Source organism: Phycodurus eques, chromosome 13, assembly GCF_024500275.1.
Source record: "Phycodurus eques isolate BA_2022a chromosome 13, UOR_Pequ_1.1, whole genome shotgun sequence".
Lineage (NCBI taxonomy): Eukaryota > Metazoa > Chordata > Actinopteri > Syngnathiformes > Syngnathidae > Phycodurus > Phycodurus eques.
In genome coordinates, this window is record NC_084537.1 from 8,520,150 (window position 1) to 8,533,932 (window position 13,783).

Sequence of the window (13,783 nt, forward strand, 5' to 3'; positions counted from 1 at the left end):
AAGATGAACATCTCTTGCATACCACGTCCGAATCGAGAAAATTAAGATCTGAGCTTTTACACGTCCTACTTTCTTCCCCGCCCCACCACCAACAGTTGTGGGAATTGCCAGAGTTACTTTTAGCATAATCCACCAATGAAAATGTTACCTCTTCACAGAGAATGAGTACGTATCTGACTGTCAAAACAAAGTCAGCTTCAATTGCTGTTCATCTTAACCGTTCATGTTTGGCGTTTCAACGTGAGGTGAAGTGTCCGCACCTCGCTCTTGAGGCAGCAACTTCCTTATTGAACATATCCATCCATCCATTTTCTGAGCCGCTTATCCTCACTAGGGTCGCGGGAGTGCTGGAGCCTATCCCAGCTATCTTCGGGCAGCAGGCGGGGTACACCCTGAAGTGGTTGCCAGCCAATTGCAGGACACACAAACAAACAACCATTCACCCTCAGATTCACACCTACGGGTAATTTAGAGTCTTCGATCAACCTACCACACGTTTTGTTTTTTTTTTTGTGGGAGGAAACCGCAGTGGCCGGGCAAAACCCATGCAGGCACGGGGAGAACATGCAAACTCCACACAGGCGAGGCCGGGGATTGAACCCCGGTCCTCAGAACTGTGAGGCAGACGCTCTAACCAGTCGGTCACCGTGCCGCCTTACTGAACTTAATTTTAACACAATGACAAGCATTGTTTCATGACAGCGTAGTTCACGGGAAGTTATGAAACTTTGCTGTCGTGTCCCACCCACAGGCAATGATGACAACTCAAATTGTTTGCTATTTAGCTTTGCCAATCTGTCTATAATACGTGGTTAAAATGTGGTACAAATCTGACGAAATCTCTCGGGAGTTTCCTCTGTAGGACCCATAGAAATTGACCAAAATAGCTGACTTCCTGTGTCTTTTTGGGCATGGCTCCTTGAAACCTTTTTGTGGGGCTACTCAGGAGACACATAGCTACCAAATTTCACAGTCCCCAAGGAAACTGGGCTGAGTTTTCAAAAGGTTATAGGGTGACACTACTGAATATGAGGAAAGCCCAAGAAAAAAAAACTGAAGTACCTCTGAAGGGAAAAGTACCTTGGTGGTTCGACAGGGAGCATTTTAAGTCGAGGATATCTTTTCATAAATGACTACTGAATTAATAATGTCCCACTACTTAAATGAAATCACATTTGAACAGTCCTAGAGTGACTCATAGTTTAAACTTTATTCATGATGGTTTTGGCATCCATAAATACTTCACATTTCTGGCACATAAAAGAAGACAGACAACAAATAATTGTTATTAGGGCTGGGTTTCTACTCAAACAGTTCAAACTCGTCAGACCAGACACGTCTAATTGAGTCGAATGAGCCGCTTTCATGATGACTGCCCCCCTCATATGAGCCGTTGCGGCTCCACTCACTCACACGATGGCTTCTTTGCACAGTTTCGTAAAAAAGAAGACATGCAAACAGACAAAATAACAACAAACAACTAAATATGATCAGAACACACGATGTGATGTTTTCACGGGCGTACTGAGAGCGCTGTAATTCATTGGAATGAATGGATGGCCTCCTCGTCTGCCACTTTTACACTCTTCTTAGCCTTGGAGTGCAGCCAGCAGTGTGACTAGGCTCATCAGGATCAGCATAGCTACACGGGGAAGAGAATTTACAATCATTTTTCATTAGAATTCTACTATGGCTTGAATCTGACAATTGACAGTTGCCTTTATTTTTATTGGTAAGACTTGCCTAACTTAACTTTTGGAGTAAGTTACTATCCCTGACGGAAGGGTGGTCATCTCGAAATGTTCAGGAATCTTACACTAGGAACTTCATGAATACTTTAGTCATCAATAGGTTTTTTCCTGAATCTATTTGTTTTGGATGATATTAGAGGTGTTTGAAGTGGTCATTCCATGTTTTAAGAAAATTCCACATAAATGGTGGCCACTTGTCATATTGCTACTCAAAAGGTTCAGGAACCGCACCGTGGGAACTTTTGGAAGACCAACTTGGTGTTCCATCCATGGGAACTGTTGTTTAACATTAGTTCTGGGATAAGTTACTGACCCAAAATGATACATGCTTTTATATCCCCATGAGTGATTCCCAACCTTTATTGAGCCAAAGCACATATATTTTACTTTCGAAAAATCTCATGGCACACCACCAAACAAGATACTGTATTTGTTGTAAATAAATACTTTTCTGACTAATGAAGTGAAATTTGAATTTACACAGCCCACCTAAAGAGCTCTCATGGCACACTGGTTGGGAAAGCAAAATCAATGTATCATGATATCGTCATAATTTTATGTATATATTTTATTTTTTAATTATTATTTGGAAAAGCAAGCATCGGAAACTCGCAGGGGTCCAGTAGAGTCTTTATTATGAGTTCATAATGCTACTACAAAATTAATAGAAGTTAGAGAGCACCTTACTTATATTTTATATACCTTTTATACAGGCAACTGTCATGTTCTTTCTCAGTTTCTGCTCACGGTCGCCATCCAATTTTGATATTTGGGTTGTATTTTTGTTTAAAAAGACAACAGGCCTGTTTCCGATAACTGGTTGACTTCTTTGTCACTTTGACAAAAGTGGCTCGCAATTCATCGACCACAATGAGACCAGTTGAGACCCCCTGAACTAGAACATGATCAGCATCAACACAGATAATTGCTGCAATGCTCAAAACCCACTCCCCAGCTCAAGACCCACTTTAAAATGCAATCGTGATTTACCGTCACTGCTCCTTCCGGCCCGGGCACCATTCTCTATCTCCGCGGGGGCGATTTCACCAGTGGGTGTGGTGAGGGTCACACGCTCAACCAGAAGGACAGTCAAGGAGTTGAGCATAGCTGAAAAATGATGGCATAGAGGTGAGTGAGTCCTTCCAAAACACCTCCTTCCTTCCTTTTGGATGAGCGTCTTTTGACTTACTTCCATTCACCGTTCCATTTCCTAATATGACGTCTGCAATGACTCCGTCGGTCTCCCTGGTTTCTACATCGTTTAAATTTAATATGGTGAACTCGCATTCGATGGATCTACCGCTCACATCAAAACGTGCACCGGTAACGCCCTGTGGACAGAAGGTGGTGATGGGGGGGCGTTGTTAAAGTCATTTATGTGTTTGGTTTCTAAATGCATTAAATATGTTTGAAGGTAAGTGCTGAAGACGTGTGCAAAGGCTGAGAACAATTTAATACTGATTTTCTGAAGTAAAGAGTAAAACTAAACTTTCTGGATTTCAAAGTCACCAAGGAACAATGTGAGTCGGGCCTCCCCCACTATATAAGTAACGAGCGCTGTCGATGACCATTTGCTGGAATTGCGAGTTGCACGAGTCTCTTTCCCCACACTGTAAAACGAGGAGTTTGCTCAGCATAAGTAATTTCCACAGATATTTTGAATTTTATTTCTACTTAGCTAGATAAGTCTTGTGGCTTGTGCTCAACACCACCTGAAATGAAATACCTTAAAAATATCAGTGGAAATATTTACATTTCTTATTTGTTTTTAGTTCAGCCAACTACTATTTTTTTTTTTTTTTTTTTTTTTTTTTTTTACAGTGTGGGGAGTACAGTTGGGGTCCTAAGGAACAGGTAGGTTTTCAAAAAACAAACATTGTATGTAGGCTACCATATCCCAATATATGCCTCTAGGTAGGCTTATTTTTTTAAAATCAATTCATGACTTTTTAGTCATGATTTCTAATAAGAATTTTCCAATGCCTCTTTAGTGTAATACAGTCATGCTAAAAAATGTTGGCAACCCTGGGTGTCAATATTTTTAGCCACGAGGAACACTTTAGTTTGATTTCATGTCAGACTGACACAAAAGTGTATGTATAAAAAAAATAATATATATATATATATATATATATATAGTTTCAACGTGACAGTGTTTGCCAAAAATGTCTTTCAAAATGCTAAGTCTGGTTGGAATGGCCATTTCAACCTGCGTACAGGCACAAAGAATTTTGAAATTCGGATGATGGGTTCTGGAGAAAGAGTGTTTTGTGTCTGAAAAAAGGCCTTTTTGGGGAACAGTTTTGTGTGATATTGCCCATAGAAAATCTAACTTAATCATTTCTCAACATACACTCTATTGCCAAAGGTATACGCTCACTTGCCTTGACTCAGATATATGAACATATGTGACATCCCATTCTTAATCCATAGGGTTTAATATGACATCGGTCCACCCTCTGCAATCATAACATTTTAAACTCTTCTGGACAGACTTTCCACAAGGTTTAGGAGTGTGTTTACGGGAATTTATGAGCATTTTTCCAGAAGCGTATTTGTGAGGTTACATACTGATGTTGGACAAGAAAGCCTGGCTCTCGGTGTCCGCTGTAAATTCATCTCAAAGTGTTCCATAATGTTGGTCAGGATTGTGCAGGCCAGTCTAGTTCATCCACATCAAACTCTCTCATCCATGTTTTTACGAACCGTGATTTGGGCACTGATGCACGATCATGTTGGAACAGGAAGGGGCCATCTATAAACTGATCCTACAAAGTTGGAAATGTCCAAAATATTGGCCCCTGAGCACCAGTGAAAGGAACTCTGAATGCTTCAGCATACCAAGAGATTTTGGACAGTCAAACAGTTTGGGGATTACCCCTTCCTGTTCCAACATGTCTGTGCACCAGTATACAAAGCAAAGTCCGTAAAGACTTGGATGATAGAATTTGGTATGGATGAACTCTACTGGCCTGCACAGAGTCCTGCCCTCAACCCGATAGAACATCTGTGGGTGGATTTCAAGTGGACAGTGAGTCAGGCCTTCTCGTCCGACATCAGTGTGTGACCGCACAAATATGCACCTGGAAGAATTGGCAAAAATGACCATAAACTCACTCTTAAACCTCGTTGAAAGCCTTCCTATAAGAGTTGAAGCTGTTATAGCTACAAAGGGTAGACCAACATATTAAACCATTTGGGTTTAGAATGGGGTATCGCTTAAAATCATATGTGAGTCAAGGCAGGTGAGCAAATGCTTTTCAGAATATAGTGTGTGCGTGTGTGGTATGTAGCTATGTGAGGAGATAAAAATGGTCAAATGGTGGAAGCCTCACCCTGTCATTTGAAGTAAAATTGCCATCAGTGTTGTTTCTAGTGAAAGTTCTTAAGAAGGGTCCCCCAGTGTCATTTCCACAGGCAAAAATTGAGCTTGTGCCCTGTGGACAAATGGAGGAAAAAATTGTGGTGAGCAACACTTCAGTCTTCTACCGCCTCCTTCTGGTTCAACACCATCTGATCTGGCAGTGTGCCTCACCTCCGATGCATTCTGGGCCAGTCCGAGTGCGAAGTATCCCATGGAATATCCGCTGAGTCTGACAGTCATGTTGAAGACATTGGTCATCGTGGAAACAGTGACGTTGCTCGACATGAACTGACACATGTTGTTGGTCAAGGGGTCGCAGTCGTTCGGGATCTCCACACACAAATTAGTTTCACCACAACCTTCCCGGGTAATGTTCAAGGCCAGCACCTCCAACATAGAGTTGTTGATGTTAGCGGCGGGGTCCGTGACGTCCAAGGGTCCGCTGTCTCTGACGACGTTAAAGGTTTCAATGACACCTGGAGAACGGAAGCGGAGGTGAGGAATGTCTTTGTCTTCGTTATGGCCAACAGGTTTGAACGTCTCACTCACTTCCGTTTATGGTTCCGTTTCCCAACAAGATGGAGTTGACGGTTCCAGTCTCTCTGGTCATGGCAGTGGCGTTCATGTCAACGATGGTGAAAGTACATTGGATGGACATGCCGTTCACAACACCGCAGAGATCGGCCACTTGCTGGAAAGGTGGAGATACAGTAGACATACATTGTGACTAATTGAAGCCTAATGCAGAGCCAAGAAGGATTTGCCAAGAAACTAAAATGAGCAGTTGATTCCAGAGGTGGGGACTTGAGTCAAATGACTTGACTTAAGTTAAGTTGGCAATTTTAGGACTTGGGACTTGCTTAGCAAAAACTTACAAAAGACTCACCTTCAAATTTAAAGCTGCTTCCCTGGAATACCATGCCAGAAGAGCCACCAGCTCTTTTGGGTCATTAAAAACACACTTCTGCCTCAACTGAACAATTAATGTGAGTGCTTTTAGTTGTCAAATTGTCAAAATTAATTAAGTTCTAGTCCATTCATCTATCTTCTATACTGCTGCCCCTCGCGAGGGTTGCAGCTGGGTGTGCTGGGTTGTTTGAAAATGAATATTGTGTCTATGCTGTATTTATTTGAATTGTCATGTTGGATTGGGGTTGCCATGGTTGTTCGATATGTATGGTAGATGGCGTTTGGGCGGATGGATGTTGGAGAGCTTCTATGTATATCTGTGACTGTAGAGTATATATATTTTTTTATGGTATGGTATGTCAGAAGTCCTCAAAAAGGAGATGGCTCCTCATTCCACAGGGCTAACCATAAATGAACTTCCAAGTCGGGCTTGAGTTTAACATGGTATTTGTGAAACTTGCCATGTCTTAAGACCTGAATTACATGACTTGAGAAGTCTTGCCTGTATGCATTTGAAAATCTGCATGAAGATAGTGTGCCATTTATTTTGTGTATGTAAGAAAATATTTTTTTTTGTAGTGCATGCAAACCGGGAAAGCCACCAGTGTGCTATAAGTATGCTATAATGTGGAGTGCAGAAGCCACTTCACGAAGGACATTTTATGGAGGGAGCCCCGAAGATGATTACATTTGACTTGACTTACTATGACTTGCTTAACCCAAGCAATGACTTGACCGGACTCTGGACTAGCTTAATATTTCGTAGGGACTCGACTTGCCTTGCTTGATTTTTGCCACAGTATCTTAGGACTTGCTCGAAACGCGAAGGTAAGTCTTGAGACTTACTTCTGACGTACACATATGTGATTCACTGCCACCTCTGGTAGTCCACCAATGATGTATGTGGAAGTAAAGTGGAAGCCTCACCCTCTCCACTTCAGTGAGTGAATCGTCGGTGTTGTTTCTGTCCAGTGTTCGGAACGTAAATGAGTTACCGTCACTGCTGTTTATGCCGCAGATGTAAAGATTGGTGACACCCTGAGGAGACAGAAATAGAGTGATATCAGTGAGGGTGGTCTTGGTTGCTGGTTCTTTGTCAGCGGTCTGGAATGGTTGGGGGAAATGTTCCTTAATTATAATGTAAAGTTCACAATTTTTGACAAAGAAAATTCCTGAATCTCAGCCCGTTTGATTCAGTCCCAGTGTGCCTTACCTCCGACGCATTCTGTGTGAATCCCATAGCGATGTATCCGGTGGACTCTCCGGCGAGCTCCACTGAGATGTTAAAGGTCTCATCCGCGGGAGTGGTGGTATCCAAGGACGTGAACAGACACGTGTCAGTGGACTGAGGGTCACAATTTTTTGGTGACTCAATGCACAGTTTCTCGTTTCCACAGCCATCACGGTTGATGTTCAGAATTTTTGGAAGGATGACAGTGCCCTGTGCGTCGGTGAGGTTCACCCGATTGCTGTTCAGCCTGGCATCGAAGGACTCGGTCAGCGCTAAAGAGGGCAGAACCACGAGTGCTTTAGACATGAGACATGAGTCCCTGAACGAATACTGATAACCTTGAGGATCTAGGGTTGCTTTCACAACAGCACCCTGTAGATGGTTTTAATGGAAGTCTAGTTGGTGCCCCTCGTCGTGTGGTTCAGTTGTGTATGTTGTACTAGACGACCACAATATATTCCATGTTCTTCCCATAAATAAATGACTAACTCAGTAATGATGGAATGTGCGCAATATTAAAAATTCATGGGATTTGATGATGGAAAGTTCATAGGTGCAGACAGAATCAACTGGTCCGAGACCTACGGTCTTAGTTGAAACATTTTTATGAACCCCTTTGGCGAACTAAAGGTGAAGTAGTAGTAGTAGCAACATCACTTACCGCTGGTTTGATTCACCATTCCATTCCCCAGGATGACAACTGCTGTGGTCCCATCCAGAGTCTCGCCCTTCAGGCTTGTGTTCACATTTGGAATAGTAAATTCACATTGGATGCTGTTCCCTTCCACTCTGTTGCGGATCTGAGTCGTGATCTGAGGGTGGGATAAGGAAAGAATAGAGGAAGTATAAAGGGTTTGTTTTCCCAAAAACTCATATTCTGTTCATTGTTCATGTACACGGAGAGGTAAGAAGACATATTACTTCGATGAAGTTCTTGGTGTATGATGCACAACTCAGGAGGGGTCCGTAAATATAGTATAATATAATATATAATTTTTTAAAACATCATACCTAAATATTGGGACGGGGCACTTCAATAAGATAACAAACATACTAACTAAACATATTACCCCTCCCTACCTTAGCTTTTGGCCAATTAAAAGCTATGATTGTGATGTATCTTGACATAAATTTGACATCTGTGCACGTATAAAAATGAATGAGAAAAAAAAATACCGGGAGATCTTTGTTCTTGTAAAGATCAGCACTTTTTTTTGAGTGGGAAAAACATCTAAATTTCAAAAATGTATTTCCTCAGATAAAAATGAATTAACATCCCCCCCCCCCCCAAAAAAAGGGCAATTTTTTAATCCCTAGGGCATTTAGGGGTACACACGGTAGTCGTTTAATTGACGTTATGATTATAAAATGGAAATTCCCTGGACCCAAAGGGTTTACAAATACTCGCTCTACTGTATGTATTGCAAGTATTTCTTCGTGGCCACAGAGATCACTCCACAAAAAACAACTCCCAAAATAATGATTCAAGCAGTTTTGTCCAGGCTGTGCTGAAAGAGCCTCCCATTCTGCTGCCAAGTTTTGTTGGAGTTGACACAGGAACAGGTTTGAAAGGGAACACTGACTAATCACATGCTAATTCATCACATGAGCTTAACAACATAGTTTAGTCGCAAGACATTTTAGGACAGGTATGTGTCTCGGCAAAGGAAAGAAGGAAGGAAGGCGTACCCTCTCGTTTGGCGTCAGAGTTCCATTTTCCCTTCTCTCCAGGGTTTGGAAGAAAAAAGTCCCATTGCCGTTCATTCCACAGACAAACAGTTGGGTGACTCCCTGTGGGGTGACGAAGATTGAAGAGTTAGGTCATGCGCACAAAAATCCTGATCTAAAGAAATCAAGCAATACTTTAGAATTCACATAAATTCCGCTTAATAATGATGAAAAGTTCACCATTTTGAAAATTGCCTGAATTTGGCAACTTTCAGCAGGCTATTTGGTTTATTTTTGGATAAAGATACACAACTCACAAAATGTTTAGACACATGATTTTTATTGGGCAGCGACAATATACTAGAAATGACCATATATTCCCCTTAATTATGATGTAAAGTTCAACATTTTGAAAATTCCCAGAATTTGGCTTCTTTGCATTTATGATTCACATAATGTAGAGATTTCTATTAGGTGGCGACAATGTACTCCTGGTAATTCCTCTTAATCGTGATGCAAAGTTCACAATTAAAATGGAAATTCCCACTATTTGTGGGCCTGCAATTGGCGAGCGACCAGTTCAGGGTGTACCCCCCCTCTCGCCCAGAGTTAGCTGGGATAGGCTCCAGCACCCCACGACCCTAGTGAGGAGAAGCGGCATGGAAAATGGATGGATGGACTATTTTTGGGCTTCTTTGTATTTAAGATTCAAAAGATTTGGATCGAAGTGATTTCTATTAGGCGGTGATAATATTCTACTGCTAATTCCTATAAATGAATCTTAATGATGGTGAAAAGTTTACAATTTTGAAAATTCCCTCAATTTGGCAACCCACATTTTTTTTATGTTCTGGGCAAAAAACTTTTTTATGTTCTGGGCAAAAGTACACATCTCACAAAATGTTGCGATGCATGATTTCTATTGGATGGTGGCAATATTCTCCCGGTAATTTCCATAATTTCCCTCTAATTGTGATGGAAAGTTGAAAATTTAGAAGATTTCTGGAATTTGGCAACCCTCTGTGGCTGTCTTTATATATTGGATTCAAAGAATGCAGGGATTTCAAATGGAGTCACATACATTTCCTATAACGATGGCGCAAAGTTCACCATTTTTGAAGATTTCTGGAATTTGGCGATGAAAAGCAAACTTCTTTGTATTTCAGATTGACAGAATATGGAGATTTCTATTGGGCGGTGCCAGTATATTCCTGGTAATTCTCATAAATTGCCCTCAATGATGACAGAATTTGACAAACATACAGTATGTGGACTTCAATTGTATTTTAGATAAATGTACACAATTTAAAAAAATGACTACGTTAGGTTTCTACCGCAAGGCGACAGAATATTCTCATCGCTCAACTTGTTTCATGTTCCTTGTCGCCTCTCACCTCAGAGAAATTCTGTGTGAGTCCGAAGGCGATTAATTCCGAAGAGTTTCCACTGAGTCCAACGGACAGGTTGAATCCGTCTGGAGCCATGGGAGCGGTTGCGTTCAAGGATGTAAACAAACAGGCGGTGTTGCCCTCGGGGTCGCAGTCTTCCGGCAGCTCCAGGCATAGGACGCTCATGTCACAGCCTTCCCGGGTCACATTCGCCTGGAGGAAGACCACGCAAAGGTTTGCCTTTAATAATCGACTGAAGGCAGGTCGTGAAATTTGGCAAAAAAAACACGAAACCTCAAAGACAGTTGGCTGTCTTTTTGAAAACTTCAAAGACAATATATCAAACGCCTAATGTGTTTTTGGCACCATCTAAGACCAGGCAGTTCTTGAATGCACCTAATGTATGTTTTTTTTGTAACCAGTGATGACCATTTACTATCATTCTTCAGTGAACCTAACATACATGTTCTTGGTAACATCAAAGACAATTTAAGTCTTCAATGAACCTAACGTTAAAGTCAACTAGTCCAACAAAGCTAACGTGTTAAATACAAATTTGTCTTCAGTTAACAAAGTATAAAGGGTTTTTGGTGGCATCAAGGACAAGTTAAGACTTATGATCTTAATATACATGTTTTTGTCACATCTTTCATGAACAAAGCATACGTTTCGTAGGCATCAAGGACATTTTATTTGTATAAAACATTTCTTCAATGATCCTTTATATATGTATTTTTTTAAACTTCAGACAATTGCAGTCTTTAATGAACAAAGCATGTTTTTGTAAGCAAGGAAAATTAGTTTTCTACATAAGTTCCTAAAAACAAATTTTTTTTTTTTTTTTGTAAAAATAAATAGAAATGTATTCAGTGATCCTTCATATACATATTTTTTTGTAAATATCAAAGACAATTCGAGTCAACGAGAAGCAGGAAGCAAACCTCTGTGGTATTGTCGAAAGTCAAGTGTGCCGTTCCCCGCACAGCCGGAAATGCTGCCAGGACGGCCAACATCGTCACGACGAGGATGATTCCTCGATGCATTGTAAACTGAAAAACGAGCAGAACATGACTACTTTGTTCAAATATATTTCTATCATATCAATATTTGTTCCAAAAAAGAGAAAAGAACAATGTTGTTCCAAAGTAAATAATACATCAATACTTACCTTATCCATTCATGACTTTGTCTAAAATTTACATTGGATGAGGCTTATGGGTGTATTCTATCGTTGTATTTTATTTAAAACAACAATAAAACAATACATTCCTTGTTTTCCCGATGAATTCCCCTTAATCCATTCCCAATTCCCCTTGAATTCACAACTTTAAAAATCCCCCTGAAATTTAGCAACCAGAAGCAGACTCTTGTATTCCTCTTAATCTTTATGTAAAGTTCACAATATAATAAATAAATAAAACATTCCCCAAATGTTACTTGAGGCAGACTTCTTGGTATTTCGGATACGGGTTCACAATTCATAACATTTCAAAATGTTATTTTTATCGGGTGATTACAAAAATCTCCGGTAATTACCTTAAATTTGTATTAATCATGATGTAATGTTCACAATTCCCGGCGGCATGGTGGACGACTGGTTAGCACATCCACATCACAGTTCTGAGGACCCGGTTTCAAATCCGGCCTCGCCTCTGTGGAGTTTGCATGTCTGCGTGGGTTTTCTATCGGGTACTCGGTTTCCTTCCACATTCCAAAAAAGCGTAATTGAACACTAAATTGCCCGTAGGTGTGAATGTGTGTGCGATTGGCTGGCGACCAGTTCAGGGTGTACCTCCCCTCGAGCCTGGGATAGGCTCCAGCAGGCCCAGAGCCCTAGTGACGAGAAGCGGTATGGAAAATGGAGGGATGGATGAAAAAAGAAAAAAAAAAAAAAAAAAAGAAAACTGAATTTTGCAACTCTAGAGGCGGACCCTTTGAATTTCAGATATATGTTAACGATTCATCAAATTTGGATCTACACCTTAATCATGTTGTAAAGTTCTTTTTTTTTTTAATTCCCAGAATGTTGCACACCTTAACAAACTCTTTTTATTCAGATAAAAGTTCACAACTTTTCGAGTTTTAAGATACTTTTTTTTGGTACATCTACAGTTAAAATATATTTCCAGCATGTCTGTATTAGTTTAAAAAAAAAACATTCCCCTAATTAAATAATACAATGTGGTCTAAAGTATGAATTTGGAAAGGCTTACCTTTAATCTTGTACAAATTTAAAATGATGTTGTCTTGAGTATCTTTTTCCCTTTTCTTTGAGCGGACGAATGAGTGTAGGAAGCAGGTCGACTCCTTAAATACGCACACGCACACCTTGGCGATGATACTGCGCTAAGGCGTGGCAGCTTGAAGAAATACCCGTGCCTGCAAGTTGCTTTTTCATTTCCTCATCACGCTAAAATGCACAGGAGCTTTTGACAAGTTACGCAAAAGGTTTTTCCCGTGCAGTCACGCTTACTGTCTTTCACGTGTGCAGGTACCAATGTACAGAAATTGTATGATAATAAAACAAAAACACTCACGTATAGACTCCATATCGAAGGGAAAGCGCACATAAGAAGATTAGCATATTTGATTACAACCCATGGCTGTTATGCCCATTCACTCATTTGTAATTAAAGATAATTACCGTCATCCTATTCAGTTTTTTTTAAACACTGTTGTCGTTAGATAATTAACACTAGGAAAACTAATACTCAATTATGTCAAACTGGGACACGTCTTAGAAACATACTGTATGACACCTCGGTGATACTTTCAAAAAGGTCAAAAACAAAATGTAAGGTGTAGCTTGTGCATAGCAGTAAAACCGGAAGCTAAGTCGTAAGTTCAGCAGGTTTTTTGAGACTTTTTTGGACACCTTACATGATGAGAAATATTTAATTCTCGCAATTGACGTTACCAAACAGAAAATAGCAGCTTTCAATCAGAACATGAAATCCAAAAGCTTGGTGGCAGGGTGTGATGACTCACAAAAAAAAAAAAAAAACAACAACAACAATGCCAACTCTTTTATGACCAAGCCATCTTGCACCCTTCTTACGTCAACGGTAGAGGAAGTCGATGAGCGAGTTGCGTCAGTAGGAGGTGTATTTTTAAAAAATGCTTCTTTTGTCATGTTTTCCAAACTTGGAAAAAATAAGCGTATCATGTGGCAAAGATTTTGTCATGCAATTCAACGTGTGCTCACCTGGAAAAACAAAAAAACGGCACAGATCAGATGACTCATGGTCAGAGGTGGGACAGCCTGGACTGACACACACCTATGCAAGCATCCACATGAACGTTCACCCCCGGGAAAAACAACCAAACGTGCATTTTTGAAAACATCAATGACAATTTGTGTCTTGAATAAACCCAATATACACAATTTTGTAAATCTTGAAGACTATTGAGTCTCAAACAACCCTTAAACATCAAAGATAATGCCACCATTTGGGCAACATCAACGACAGGT

The 13,783-nt window shown here is 40.5% G+C and overlaps 1 protein-coding gene across 1 annotated transcript; it reads right to left on the reverse strand.

The window, feature by feature from the left end:
* Positions 1-1,186: 1,186 nt before the first annotated feature.
* On the reverse strand, positions 1,187-12,633 carry LOC133411621 (uncharacterized). Its single transcript, XM_061694192.1, has 13 exons — positions 12,525-12,633; positions 11,253-11,360; positions 10,318-10,524; positions 8,945-9,046; positions 7,917-8,067; positions 7,238-7,527; positions 6,952-7,062; positions 5,665-5,806; positions 5,287-5,591; positions 5,087-5,188; positions 2,941-3,082; positions 2,742-2,858; positions 1,187-1,642 (listed from the first exon to the last, which is right to left on the reverse strand). The coding sequence occupies exons 2-13, from the start codon at positions 11,352-11,354 to the stop codon at positions 1,590-1,592; spliced, it is 1,824 nt and encodes a 607-aa protein (XP_061550176.1). The 5' UTR covers positions 11,355-11,360; positions 12,525-12,633; the 3' UTR covers positions 1,187-1,589.
* Positions 12,634-13,783: the final 1,150 nt, after the last annotated feature.